The sequence below is a fragment of the Limulus polyphemus genome, unplaced genomic scaffold, assembly GCF_000517525.1.
Source record: "Limulus polyphemus unplaced genomic scaffold, Limulus_polyphemus-2.1.2 Scaffold2860, whole genome shotgun sequence".
Lineage (NCBI taxonomy): Eukaryota > Metazoa > Arthropoda > Merostomata > Xiphosura > Limulidae > Limulus > Limulus polyphemus.
In genome coordinates this window covers 118065-134299 of record NW_013668470.1, presented here as the reverse complement: position 1 = coordinate 134299, position 16235 = coordinate 118065, and the positions used below count along the sequence as shown (strand labels likewise).

Genomic DNA, 16235 nt, shown 5'->3' with positions numbered 1-16235 from the left:
ATGCTTTCTTTGTTTTCAGCTATTATCTCAAAGTGACTTTACTGAAGTTTTTCAGTACTAAAGGTAGCATTCCAAGAATCGAGGCCCCAGCGGCTCAGTGGTAAGCTTGAAGGCTTATAGCGCTAAGAAAGGGGTTTCGGTACACGTGGTGGGCACAGCACAGATAGCCCAATGAGTAACCGTGTGTTTAACAACATAATAAACAAACAAAGAATCGAATATGGAATGACCAATAAGCTAAATGAATTCTAAGAATAGTATTTCCTGAATAATTCCTCTTCTCTTTTTGCTCAGTATTTTATATTTCTTTATCTTTCGTAAGTTAAGCAAAGGCTTGAAAAATATTGTCATTTCAAGTGAAGACGACAAAAGAGGCATCTAGTAGTAGCAAAACACACTATTTACTGTAACCGTTTTTATTACTGGTTTTGTTTCATAATTAGGAAACAAAATTAATACTGCATTTTTGTAACACTATTTATTTTTAAAGATAATGAATTCTAGCATAACATTGTTGATTCAACTGTTTTTAACTAAAAAAGTTGATAGTACTTACGCCCTTAAAATTGTTGGAAATTACATAATTAATAGCTGATAAAATCTTATTAGGCAATCATTGATTTTTGTCTGACCACAAAATCAAAATAACACTTTCCTTTCCAGAACCAATTTCCCCTTGAATAATTTAGATTTATTCGATCAATCCGAGCTGCGATATACTTCCAAGTCTAAAGGTCAGTTTATATCTCCTCGTAAATTGCCTTTCAGTGATGTTACCCGGATGTTGTCCACTAACAGCCGTGTGTGCAAACTGTTTTAAACTCATAACTCTAGCAAGATGCAATTCTTTTTGTCTCGGTTTGTCCTCTATGATGGTTGTGCAAGTATATTACTGTTATAGCCTGGCATGGCATGACGATTAGAGCACTAGACAAGTAATATGCGGATCGCGTGATCAAACCCATCATCGAACGTGCTCACTCTTTCGGCTATGGGGGGCGTTATAACGTGGCGGACAATCCCTCTATTCGTTGGTAAAAAGTAGCCCCAGAATTGCGGTTCGTGATGTTGACTAACTGTCTTCTCTCTTGTCTACCACTTCAAAATTAGGGACGACTAGGAAAGATAGCCCTAGAGTAGCTTTGCGCAAAAACCAAAAACAAACAAATACTCCTCTTTTTTTCTCTCTGCCAAGCAGCTCAGTCAGTTTTTCCTTAATATCTTTTTACGGTTAACAGCGGATGTTAGCAATGTTACTAAACCAACTGACTGTCTAGTCTTTTGTTAAAGACTTTTCTGGCTGAACTCATTTCTATTTCTTATAGCGCTTTGTAGTTTTTTTAAGGACAACACTGCCCTCTTCATCATTATTATCACTATGACCATCATTAGTGACTTTCTACAGCCCGAGCTGACTGACAACTATACAGGCTTAATATCTAATTTCAGTATATTTTCCCTGCTGTAAAGCTGATTTTGTTACCTATGCTGTGAATGTTTACAGATACTCATACAGACTACACAGTTGTATTTATTTTACGGCCTGGTAGTTAGGGAGTTCAACTCGCAATCCGCGGGTTCGAATCACCGTCGTCGAACATGCTCGCCATTTCAGTAGGGCCGTTGTTATGTGACGGTCAAGCCCACTTGCGTTATTAAAAGAGTAGCCTAAGAGTCGGCGGTAAGTGGTGATGACTTGCTGTCTTCCCTCTAGTCTTTCACTGCTAAATTAGGGAAGGCTAACGCAGATAGGTCTCGTGTAGCTTTGCGCGAAATTAAACAAAACAAAACAATTTATTTGAATAGTTAATACCTGTTGAGTTGCTTCTGGGAGTTTTTATAATAACATAATAATATAACTAAGTATTTCAACAGCTTTAATTATTCCGTTTATGGTTGTAGGTGAAAATATTTCTGTACTAAATCTGGTTAGATGATTATAAACAGTCACATTTAATCTTTTACACATCCTCTCTCCAACCTTTGTTGTATTTCGGTGAGTGGAAGAACATGACATGAATAGATCTTAGAAAGGTGCAACAGTTTCTACGACCAACTATAACATGCAACAATTTCTACGACCAACTATAACATGCAACAATTTCTACGGCCAACCATAACTTGCAACAATTTCTACGACCAACCATAACATGCCACAATTTCTACGACCAACTATAACATGCAACAATTTCTACGACCAACTATAACATGCAACAATTTCTACGACCAACTATAACATGCAACAATTTCTACGACCAACCATAACATGCAACAATTTCTACGACCAACTATAACATGCAACAATTTCTACGACCAACTATAACATGCAACAATTTCTACGACCAACCATAACATGCAACAATTTCTACGACCAACCATAACTTGCAACAATTTCTACGACCAACCATAACTTGCAACAATTTTTACGACCAACCATAACATTAGTCGATATAGTGTTAAAAATTATATTTTCATGAAAAACATTGAATTATAGCATGAAACTGTATAGTTTATGAGATTTTGAAATTATCTTTCGTTCAAAGAACATCATACTTCATGTATGTAGTACTGGAGACTATAGTAACAATGCGTCCTACGTTAATTGTCTTTGTATTACAAATTAGAATATTCTTAAAGTCAATAACTTTAATTATACCCAAGCAAAAATCCCATAAAAAAGAACCTTTTCACAGTGTTCCTGTTAGGAGTTGGCACAACAAACTTTGTATTTACAAACTTAAAGCCATGTAAACATTGGTGTTAATAAACTAGTAAGCACAAAAAACATAACTGAGTGCCTTTATTTCTACAAATATTTTCAGCTAACCCACTGTTGTGAGAGATGGATAATTCAGTTTTTATGATATAGCCTCACACGTAAAACTATTATTCACAGTATGCAACCAGTTGTGGGAAGATTCTTACTCCTGAGAACATCAACAAAAATCGTATTGTAAGGTACCTGTGATTAACATCTACTGTTTTCGTATTGTAAGATACCTGTCCGTGGTTAACAACCATTGTTTTCATATTGTAAAATACCCACGGTTAACATCTATTGTTTTCATACTGTAAGATACCCACGGTTAACATCTACTGTTTTCGTACCATGGGTATCTTACAATACGAAAACAATAGATGTTAACCATGGGTATCTTACAATACGAAAACAGTAGATGTTAACCATGGGTATTTTACAGTATGAAAACAATAGATGTTAACCGTGGGTATCTTACAAAAAACAGTAGATGTTAAGTATGAAAACAATAGATGTTAACCGTGGGTATCTTACAATATGAAAACAATAGATGTTAACCGTGGGTATCTTACAATATGAAAACAATAGACGTTAACCGTGGGTATCTTACAGTATGAAAACAATACTGTTTTCGTATTGTAAGACACCCACGGTTAACATCAACCGTTTTCATACTGTAAGATACCCACGGTTAACATCTACTGTTTTCGTATTGTAATATACCCACGGTTAACATCTATTGTTTTCAATAAGATGTGAAATCATTCACATCTTTCTACTTTTAGTCTTTTCATCAATAAATATCAAAAATGAAAATTAAATTACACAATACTCGTAACATGGGATGCACGGCTACACGGCCAGATATTCGGCCCCGGCCGGTTATTGAGGTACCCGGTAATACTTGGCTCCGGTCGAGTGTCGAGGCTAAATACAGCTGAATCCGGGTAATTGAAAATGGAATCTAAGCCCTAATTCTGGTGGCAACTTATGCGGTACTGAAAGTTACAGTAAATAATTGGTAAGGTTAAAAAACACGCTCCGAGCAACAAAGACTGACCGCCCGCTGAAAGTTGGGGAGTAAGAGAACAATAGAGGTTAATAACAGGCATGGCTTAAGAAGTGGATTTTTTGGGAAGGTAGGGGTTTTGAGAACAATAGAGGTTAATAACAGGCATGGCTTAAGAAGTGGATTTTTTGGGAAGGTGGGGTTTTGAGAACAATAGAGGTTAATAACAGGCGTAGCTTAAGAAGTGGATTTTTTGGGAATGTGGGGGTTTTGAGAACAATAGAGGTTAATAACAGGCATGGCTTAAGAAGTGGATTTTTTGGGAATGTGGGGGTTTTGAGAACAATAGAGGTTAATAACAGGCATGGCTTAAGAAGTGGATTTTTTGGGAAGGTGGGGTTTTGAGAGCAATAGAGGTTAATAACAGGCGTGGCTTAAGAAGTGGATTTTTTGGGAAGGTGGGGGTTTTGATAACAATAGAGGTTAGGGTTTGAGAAGTTGGGGCTAGGCATTAATCAGAATAATGATTCTAAAACGTGTCAACATCACTGTTTCTGCATTTACTTTCACTGGTCTCACTTCTGGAAGTCAAATGAAGCTCGATTTCCCACAATGGCCAGGATAGCAAGGGGTTATTTCTCCGCACCTCCGACCAGTATAGACAGCGAACAGCTTTTAGCGCCGCTGACAACATTATCACACACATGAAAGGTCAAGGCTTTTACTTGAAAACGCTGAAATGCTACTGTTCCTCAAGCACAATTTAAACAAATTCCAAAAATACAGGTATTCTGCAAACTGGTGTGCACATTTTTGTTAGTTAATTTTGAAAGTTGAAAGTAAAACTGGAATGTTCTATTGGTGATTATTCGGTTAAATGTAATAAACGTTAATTTTGTTTTTGTTTCTAATTTTTGTGTATGTTGTTTGTTTGTTAGTTTTTATTGGGGGGGGGGCGAAGAGAGAAACCGGTCCCGGTTGACACCCGTTGTCTCATTGCAAAAGACGCAGCACTGAACATACTCGCCTGTGTGGTCGTTATAATGTGACAGTCAATCCCAATATTCGTTAGTAAAACAGTAAACTAAGAATTGGCGGTGGTACTATCGGTTACCTGTTTTATCTCTGATTGCCAGGCGGTAGTACTATCGGTTACCTGTCTTACCTCTGATTGCCAGGCTGTGGTACTATCGGTTACCTGTCCTACCTCTGATTGCCAGGCGGTGGTACTATCGATTACTTGTCTTACCTCTGATTGCCAGTTCAAAATTATGAATGGCGGCAAATGGCCTTAGTAGCTTTGCCGTAAATAAAAAACAAACTTCTCATGAAAGAATATTTTAAATTTTTCATCTCTCCAAAGTAAGCTTTTATCTTGTTAAATATATATATATAAGAAAATTGTTAACTCTTCAATTTAAACTATCTTATTAAAGAGAGTTTGAAACATTTTATATCTCCAAATGTCAAATAGCTATCCTTATATGATCACTTTTCTCTCCCTGTACAAAAGATTATGTTTGTTTGTTGTTAACAATGAGCTATCTGTGATCTGCTCCCCACGGGAATCGATACCAAATGTCAAATAGCTATCTTTATATGATCACTTTTCTCTTCCTTTACAAAAGATTATGTTTGTTTGTTGTTAAGCACAAAGCTACACAATGAGCTAGCTGTGATCCGCTCTCCACGGGGATCGATACCTGATTTTTAGCGTTATTGTACGAAATAGTATTTGAAACTCTTTGGTTCTCTAGTTTACACCCGCATAAAATAAAAAAATCTTTCAAAATAATCCAATTTAGATCATCTCATAAAAATATGTTTGAAATTGTTTAACTATCAAAACAACTTAACAAAACTGTTTCACGATCTTTATCTTTCCAGTATAAATCATCTTACAAAAAAATTTTTGTTATTATTTATTTTTTTTGTTTAAACAGTTTTATAAAAATATGTTTGAAATTGTTTAACTATTCAGATAAGGTTTTAAAACTGTTCAAAAAATATATTTAAAATAATTTAAGACCTAATGTCATAAATTTTACTCATGAAGTAGAATCTCACAACTATCTTCATGTTTTTAATGTTAACGCAAAAAGAGAAAACCATAATGTTACAACCAGTACATACAGGAAATCCATGTGTAATCATCATGCCACCACACATAAGATCCAGTCACCCCTTGTAACATCTTCTAACAACCAGTATATACAGGAAATCCATGTGTAATCATCATGCCACCACACATAAGATCCAGTCACCCCTTGTAACATCTTCTATGTCACTTGTGTAAACCCTTCTATATAACCCTCAAAAAAGACTTACAAGCTGAATTGAACCACTTAAAGAATGTAGCACTATCTAGAGGTTTCAACACCGACATCGCATATAGGGGTTGTATTAAACTAAAAAAGAATATTATGTTAAGTCTTTCCACTATCGAAAACATGAAAAATTATTTCATTCCCTTTTATGCCGTAATTACTAATGAAGTTATCAGCCTATTTAATAACTTAAATATTCACGTAAAAACTGTATTCAAACCTTCACATAAAATCAACACCGTATTATTCATCCGAAAGGATCCCTACTAAAAAAATAAAAGCAACCCATTCGAATGTGGGGAGAAATACATAGGATAAATGTCACTTTCCTTGGAAATATGTGGTGTTCTGTGCGTTATTTCCTAAGGAAAGTGACATTTGTCCTATGTATTTCTATCGTGGTGGTCTGTGCGTCATATTTCCAAGGAAAGTGACATTTGTCCTATGTATTTCTATCGCGACGCACAGAACACCACGATAGAAATACATAGGGCAAATGTCACTTTCCTTGGAAATATGACGCACAGAACACCACGATCACACGCGTAGAAGGGATTTTCAGTTATCCGCTTTAACATATCATCAATATGAAACAGGTCACCAAATATTTTGGGACAAAATTCTTCTCCTACACCAACCGAAAACTAAAAAGGAATGAGACAGTTTAGAAACTATAGAAATCGTCAAAGCAAGCGATCTCTCGCTAAACCGTAATGATAATCATAGTAATATCAATCGTTCTTGATAAAAGTCTATTCACTTGACCAGCTTTGACCTTGTCCTTATCTAAAATCCTATCACTAGATGACATCACGTCCATTATGTTAAAGCATTGTGTATTTTGTCTTTGTACTTATACATAAACCTTGTATACTTAGTTACAGGTCGTACCTGAAGAAGACAAACTAACGTTCTGTCGAAACACTTAGTACGTTTTCCCAAAAATAAATCACATAATTATGCTTATAACCATTTTTGCCAACTTATTATTATTATTATTATATTAGCATATTGTGCTTCCATACACAAGTACCTGAAACCTATTAAAATGTAGGCCCAACCTAACATTAAAACAAGGAATTCTGTAAAAAAAAATTATAACTTAGTATGCAGGCTCTTATAATTTAATTTTCTCTTGAACAGCACCATATACGACACATAAACTAAGCGGCCATTCATAGACTACTGATCAAAGATAGGATAATCAGTCAGAATGACCTGCTGCCTACGTAGTTACTCCTAACTAAATAGCGTGGCTGACTGTCACGATTATAACACCCTGACATCTGAAAGTGCGGAATATGCTCCTTTTGAACATGGATATTCCTATGTGAAGCCTACTACATTAACATAACCCATACGTGATTCAAAATTTTGGGATTTGGTCTCTTTAAGCCCCTGTATGTATACATATAATATATATATATATATATATCGATATATGATGTATATATCTGTGAAGCATCATAAAGTTAGTCTGAATCCAGCAACATGGGTGTATTTCTATCCCTGGTTGCACGCGTTACAAAAAGTATGATTTACTCCATCATAATGACTAACCTATTCAAAGGCTTATATGACATAAATTAGATTAGTAAACGCTTATGACAGTTTGTTTGTTTTAGTACAAAGATACACAATAGACTTTCTTCTTTCTGTTAATCTCGGTAAATAGAACCTGTAGTTTAGAGTTATAAGCCTGTAAACTTACCACTGACCCGCCGAGAGATGATACAGAGGAAGACACTAGACAGGGTCAAAAGAAAGGGCTAGTTTTCGGTTATTACTATTAACGTTCGGTTTAAAACTTAATATGTATTGTGTTTTAATAAAAGTAGCTGATGGTACCCTAATGAAGTCACTAGATATTTATTGCATACCCTGCTTTGTGAAAGGTTTTTTATAACTGACTCATTTAATATATTAAGTACTTTTGTCTGTAATTTCAAAACTAAAACTCTATAAAGAAATATAAATATGCCCTATTTCAGGAATTCATTCTAAAACAAAAGAGCCCATGTGCACCAATGGACAGTTTCCAGTTACGATACTTAAGCCATCCAACTGTGCTTGATAGATGCTAACACATATACACACATAATGAATCGTCTTTATAGTAAGATGTTTAGAATTATTTACCCAGACTATTTATATCGTTCCTTACAGCTTAAATCACAAAGAAAATTTGCAAAGGTGTGTCATATGTAAAAACAACTATAAAACGAGGAAGTCCACACACTTTTACAGTGTAATTTAGTAATTACTTTTACAGTGTAATTTAATTGTATCCGCTATTTTTCTTTCTTTCTGTAAATATTCCGTCTTCGTATAATCCAAAATAGTTTCTTAATCAGACTTGGATCTACGAACGAGATCACGAGCTTATGTTCGTGTCACTTGGTATCAGATCAGTGATATTTTAATAAAAGGGACGATTAAAAAGCGCGTTACCTCTAGGTGACAAAGGAAATTGGTAGATACGTTTCTAAAGTTCAACATAAAACTTTATCAACTGAACACTTCATTTATCATTGCATTGATTGAATAGACTCAACGCCATTGTAATACCAAATGAATTTGGTTACTCAGAATCATATATAAGTAACTGTCTATTATATTATATTTTGACCGATTTGCAATCAATTCTTTATTCATTATGACACGTTTCGATAAGATTACTAACTTTAATCGTACTTTATCTGGTGAAAACCTCATTGGGCCGCTCAAGTCATGTTATTTTTGAAACAACCTAAAAAAAATGTTACTTGATAAAACCCGAACTTTACGTGATTATTATCATAATAGAAGTCGTGGTTTATATGTGAGTATTGGGTGTTGGTTTAATTAACTTCGATGTCACATTTAGACTAAACATTATTCTAGCTCCATAATGAACTCGAAGAAAAACTGAACGGACTAAGTTGTGAAACTTTACATCAGTAGACAGTACTAGCTTGTGAAACTTCACATCAGTAGACAGTACTAACTTGTGAAACTTTACATCAGTAGACAGTACTAGCTTGTGAAACTTCACATCAGTAGACAGTACTAACTTGTGAAACTTTACATCAGTAGACAGTACCAAGTTGTGAAACTTTATACCAGTGAACAGTACTAACTTGTGAAATTTTACTTCAGTGGACAGTACTAGCTTGTGAAATTTTACATCAGTGGACAGTACTAGCTTGTGAAATTTTACCTCAGTGGACAGTACTAACTTGTGAAACTTTACATCAGTAGACAGTACTAGCTTGTGAAATTTTACATCAGTGAACAGTACTAACTTGTGATATTTTACCTCAGTGGACAGTACTATCCTGTGAAATTTTACCTCAGTGAAAGATTCTATATTGTGAAACTCAACATTAGTGGACGAACTAACTTGCTAAAATGGACGACACTAGCTTGTGAAATTTGGATCATTATTTGATAGTATTTACCAACTAATGTTAGAAGTGTAAGTAAACTGCAAAGTAATACATATTATTTCATAAAAACTGTTGTTAATGTCCGAAAAAGGTAAGAGACTGATCCCTTTAAAATTTCGGGTATTTCTTTAACAACTTATGAGCAATAAGTGTCAGTTGTTTACATGCTCGATTATTTCTGGGCTCATCAATAATAAGTGATAAATATTTACATGTTCGTTAATTTCTGGACACATCAATAGCAAGTATTAGCTATTAACATGTTCGTTAGTTTCTAACCTCATCAATTATAAGTGGTAGATGTTTATACCTTCGTTAGTTTCTGGGCTCATCAACAATGAGTGATAGACGTTTAAATGTTCGTTAGTTTCTGGACACACCAACAATAGCCATGTCCGTTAATTTCTGGGTTCATCAACGTTAAATTACTTGTTTACTTGTTCGTTACTTTCTGGGTTCATCAAGAACAAGTTTTAGCTGTTTACATGTTCATTACTTTTTGAGTATATCAATAGTAAGTATTAACGGTTTACATGGTCGTTAGATTTTTCCTCACAACATATTTGAAAGTGATAACAACTGAAACTGTCAATGTTTTCAAGGCTTCAGTGCCTTTGGAAATACATTTACTGAATTATAAACAAAATTTCAACAAACTAACTTATATGTAACTATATAATAGCTAAATAATTACAAATTAACATTTGGATTTGTTTTATTTTACTTTTATCCTAAACGTGTTTTGTTTTTATATTTTTCGCAGACTTTATTACAAATTGAAAAAATAAAATGAAAGACTATGGAAGCACCGGAAACGCCGTTCTACAAGAACAAGAGCACAGTAAGAGAAGGGTTACAGGTCATCCCTCAAAAGATTCAACAACATTTGGATCACCTTTTCAGAAAGTTCAATTTGCTGGTGTTGGAATTCTACTAGCCCTTGCATGCCCGCTTTTTTACTCCACCCAAACTATGTTTTTCAAACTCATTCCGAATCTCACCAAAGAAACTATTTTAATCTACCGTGGAATTTACATGACTGCTTTCAGTTGCCCTTTTATCATTCACGATAAACAGTCATTTTTTCTGAAAAGTCCCATTCAATATTTCATGGTAGTTGTTAGAGGGTTTGGTGGAACTGGAGCGGCAGTGTTAATGTACAACTCGCTGAATTTTCTGCCGCTGGGTGACGCCACCGTCCTAATGATGACAGAAACTATTTTTACAACGCTGCTTGCCTTTATAATTCTTCGAGAAAAGGTGGTCTTTATGGATATATTAGCCATTATGATAGCCATGACAGGAATTATCTTGATTGCTCGTCCACCGTTTATATTTAGCAGCCTAGGAGAGGATCTGGACCCCAAAGCTCAACTTACTGGCACTTTATTGGCTCTTGGTAGTGCTGTATGTAATTCCGTGTCGAATATAATTATACGAAGAATGTCATTTATTCACTACGGAGTAATGATATTCTACTATTCTATTTTTCAGATTATAATATTGTCTATCTACGTATTTATACATGGAGATAAAGTTCTCTCTGACTGTGGAGCGATTTCTTGGCTAATTTTTGGAATCGGCATTACAAGTTTCGTGGCTCAGTATTTTTACACTAACGCCCTCTATGTTGAGAGTGCCGCTTGTGTTTCTTTAGTTCGTTCATTAGAAATTGTCCTTTCTTTAATTTACCAAGTAACTTTAGTTGGTGAAGAACTCACTTTATTAAGCGGATTGGGGGCACTTTTCGTTACTTTAGCTGTAGTAATTAAGGCGTGTGTTAAATGGTATACTGAAAATCCCGCTCATTTCCTCAAAGGTTTAAATAAACTAGGTTTCGGTTGTTTGATCAGCAATAAGTTGTCTGCTAAATATCTTCTTCAAAAAAACGAACGCAACGATAATAAAAATACTTAACTAAAACCCCAGACGAATTAAAAGACAACCACTTCCATATTTTGATTTGTGCATGGTTTTTGAGCAACCATTACTTTAAGAGAACATTATATAATCTTCTCTTCCTCCAGTAGTTCAACAGTAAATCTGGGTGAATATAACGCTAAAAATCGGGTTTCGATACCCGTGATAGGCACAGCTCAGAAAGTTCATTGTATAGCCTTAGGCTTAACAACTAACAAACAGACAAACCTCTATTCAGGTTAAAGAATAACATCTTTATAGCACATTCTTTAAAAAGTTCGGTATTGTTCTAGAACCGTCCTGGTTGGTTATCAATTATAAATATATATTAGAAAGAATGCTGTTATTAATTTGTAGCTCTACAAACACTTTGTTAATACTCGTTGTTGAAAACAATAGTACTATGTTAATGTACGTTAAAGTGTTTAAACTAGTTTAAAAATATAAAACTTCTGGCCGATTCTTCGGTTAATAATGTTTACTATCTTATTAAACTTTACGATAATTTAAAATCATGGGTATTTCTCTATGGATAAGGTAATAATATCAGTGACCTAAAGTCGGTTGCATAACAAAATGTTTGAGATCCTCTATCTTCAAAGTCGCTATCCAACAATGGCCTGTTGGCCTTAAGTGAGACTGTCTGGCGCCCTTCAACGATGGCCTGGTGGCATTAAGTGAGAATGTCTGGCGCCCTTCAACAATGTCCTGGTGGCTTTAAGTGAGACTGTCTGGCGCCCTTCAACGATGGCCTGGTGGCCTTAAGTAGGACAGTCTGTGTAAAAATATGGTGTGGAAATTTAAATAGTAATATTTCACGATACAAGATAAACTAATTATTCAATCACTCTTTTTTACCATTCAATAATACCGGTCGTATTAAATATGGTAGCCAACAAAACTTATCAAAAATTCAAGGAAAAAATTGTATTACCAATATATGTGGTTAATTAGAAGATCCCCATAAAGTCAGCGATAAGTTTACGGACTTACAACTCTAATATGCAGGGTACGATTCCCCGTTAGAAACAGATCTCAGATAGCCTACTGTGTAACTTTGGGCTAACCAAACTTAGATGTTTTACCAATATCTAAACCCATGTCTTTCAACAGTAGAATCGGACTCAGTAACTACAAAGCATATATTACACTTTTAAATACAGAAATATAATTTACGATTTCACTCAATGTTTCAAGTGTTTTTATTACTAAATTCAGTATGTCAATGATTTTAATGTTTTATTTATAATCATGGGATGTTGATTTGTGATTTCATTCAATGATTGTAGTGGTTTTATTTATAAGTACAATATATTAATTTAAGATTTCATTAAATTTTTGTAATGTTTTGATGTACCAATGTCGAAAGAGCCAAAATAATTAAATAATGAAAATACTATCTGTTTGACTTTTGCCTTAAAAACCTAGTTTCGATACCCGTGTTGGGTACAGTACAGATAATCCATTGTGTACCTTAGCGCTTAACAACAAACAAAAGTTACGGTTCAGGTTGAAAATACTGATGACAGTAAAAATTGCTTTTTTTACTTTTTTCTTCAAATTATCATTTTAGATATATTTTATTTCATTCTATGTGAAATTATATTTAATCTTATTCGGGGCCCCCCAGTGGCACAGCGGCATATCTGCGGACTTACAACGCTAGAAATCAGGTTTCGATACCGTGATGAGCAGAGCACAGATAGCCTATTGTGTAGCTTTGTGCTTAACTACAAACAAACAAAGAGAGTCATTCTCTGTAGAATCTTCGACAATCACGGCCTTCGTTACTAGATATTGTAATAAGATAATTTAATCTATAAAATTTTAACCCTCTTTTACCTCATAGTATATGTAAAATTAGTCTAAATATTTTATTAGCAAAATATATAGTGTGAGTAGGTGTAGAATCTACATGAGCATAACTTTGCATTTCTAGGTCCTGGAGCTTTTGATTCAAGGTTAAATGTTATAAATAATAGTAACTACAGGTTCAATAGTCTATAAGAGCGTATTTACTCAGTTGTATTAAGCCTCGTATTACCTATGAGGTCCATAAGGACAACTTCGGTTCTATCAAGACATTTTTCTAAACATTTTATGCGCCCACTTGCTTGTCGGTTTATGATTAGCCTGCAGTAGTTGAACAGCGAGATTATTTTGGGCTTGTTGTGCAAGATTTTTGTTAGTTGAATTTCTCAAATAGCTGCCAGAGGGCTCTGTGCTAGCCGTCCCTAATTTAGAAGTGATAGACTAGAGGGAAGGCAGCTGGTCAAGAGCACCAACCCTCTTGTTCCTCTTTACTAAAGAAAAGTGGAATTGACCGTCACATTATAACCCACCCAAGACTGAAAGGAGCGAGCATGCTTGTTGACATAACCAGCAGTCCATGCCAGGCCAGGCTCTCGAGATAATGATATCTTTGTTGAATATTACAACCGTTAGGAGGTGCTGTAAAACATTGTGTCAAATAGTTATCAACCCGTGCAACTGCTATTTTCTACGCTTACAATGGTATTATTATCTAGTGAGCGTCATATTTATTTCTTTAGTTATCTCAGCCAAGTTGAGTTCATTTATTTGCAGTACCATCTGTAGCTATACGATTAAACCAATGTTTATCATGTTTTATAATCTTTGATCAAAACTACCCATGAGCTATCTGCGGATAGCCGTCTGTAGTATTCAATTATTAGACTACAGGGAAGGCAGCTAATCGACGGCACTCTCCTTCAAATCTTACGCTTCTCTGTCACTCTTATAATGCACCTACGGCTCCGAAAGGCGGAGTGCGTTTTTAAGTCAGTGGAAAGCAAACCAGGAATCTTCAGCTTCACAGTCTCTGCACACTATCATCTAAACCACACCCGACCACCGACTAGAACAACGGATAGAACCCACGAACCACGTGTCAAAAGTCTGGAACATATTAGTGTCTTGCCTGTTAACTTGACCAAAAGAGGCTAGCGGCCTACATGTCAAAACGTCTAAACATCAGCTGTTAGAGTGTTAAATCTTTGACAGTCAATCTCACTATTTGGTTAAGATCAGCTACATTGGCGGCGAGTTCTTCTAATTGGTTGCCCTCGCTCCCACTCATCAGTAGTTGTAATCTTTTGACCTAATCATGTTCTACACAGATTATCGTTTAGTTTAAATTATTTCATCTCTATAAAATCCAAGAGACTAGTATCTGTGGGTCAAAGGTCATTTAACGGACTGGCAATTCTGAAATCCAGGATTCGATTCCCCGTGAAGGGCAAAGAGCAGATAAACTATTGTATAAGTTTGTGCTAAAACAAACAGACTAACGTCTTGCAAGTCGAAAGAAGTTCTAATGAGTCTGATATTGTAGAATTAGGGTAAATAGCATGTTACCTATTAGTCAGGACAGAAAGTGAGTGTTCTAAGAATTGAAAAATCAAGAAACAGAAGAAAGTTATTATAAATACTTTAAACTAATGTCAGTACTTTTAAAGCGAATATTATTAGACTGGAAATTTTAATATATAATTTGTACTTCCAGCTAAATGTTCTCCTCTATTATTCAAGTAATACGGATGTGTTTTACGGTCAGGATATGACTTGGGAACGTCGCGAATATTATTAGACTGGAAATTTTAATATATAATTTGTACTTCCGGCTAAATTTCTCTTCTATTATTCAAGTAATACGGATGTGTTTTACGGTCAGGATATGACTTGGGATCGTCGCGAATATTATTAGACTGGAAATTTTAATATATAATTTGTACTTCCGGCTAAATGTTCTCTTCTATTATTCAAGTTATACGGATGTGTTTTACGGTCAGGATATGACTTGGGAACGTCGACATTGATGCAATTTTAGACTTCATATTGAGGTTTTTTGTCCAATTGCAGACGATTTCTTACACAGTGATCCTTTTAACTCGTTACTGAAAACACTTTCTGGTTTGAACGAAAAGAATGTTTCAGGATGGAATCCGGAACGTTGTTACGAATCTGTTTGTGAGTGATGTTGCTATGCCTACGTAACATTTCAAAAAGTCCTCAACATCAAAATTTGCTTTGATATAAAGTTAAAAGTTACAGAATAGAATCCGAAACGTTGTCAAGAATCTATTCATTACTGATGTTTCCATGCCTATTTAACACCTCAAAAATTATTTAATACAAAAACTTGCTGGGATCCTAATTAGAAAGTTTCAGAACAGAACCCGAAACGTCGTCCCTGTGAAGAATCTATCTATGAATGATGTTCCCATGTCTATTTAACATCTCAAAATACATTAAAACAAAACTACAATAGTTCCCTGAAAATAATATATGTTCTAATTTTCGTTTTTGAATATACAAGTGAATTTATTCTTAGAGACTTCATATAAGTTATAATAATGACGTCTTTCTTTGAACTAGGCAGTTGTTGTACTGATATTATTAGGTTAAACTATTCTCTGATAGTGGTTTGTATGACATAGTCTGGTAATTTGTTGTTATGGGTTTCGAATGACAGCTATAAATCTGAGAAATTATGTCATAAGAACGTAATCATTATTAGATCTATAAATATACATATTTCATAAGAAATAAATAATAACAATAAAATAATAAAAATAAAAGTAACATATGAAGCATGTAATGGCACGGTCTGTTGTTGGAAGTTTCAGTGAGATAGGTAGTTGTGCGCAGGATCTCTGGGCTGTTGTTGGAAGTTCCAGTGAGATAGGTAGTTATGCGCAGGATCTCTGAGCTGTTGTTGGAAGTTCCAGTGAGATAGGTAGTTATGCGCAGGATCTCTGGGCTGTTGTTGG

General features: G+C 34.9%; 1 protein-coding gene across 1 annotated transcript; it reads left to right on the top strand.

The window, feature by feature from the left end:
* Window positions 1-10311: 10311 nt before the first annotated feature.
* Window positions 10312-15440, top strand: LOC106468073 (solute carrier family 35 member G1-like). The gene is made up of 2 exons (XM_013928472.1): window positions 10312-10933; window positions 15325-15440. Exons 1-2 carry the CDS (start codon window positions 10312-10314, stop codon window positions 15438-15440), a joined length of 738 nt encoding a protein of 245 aa, XP_013783926.1.
* Window positions 15441-16235: the final 795 nt, after the last annotated feature.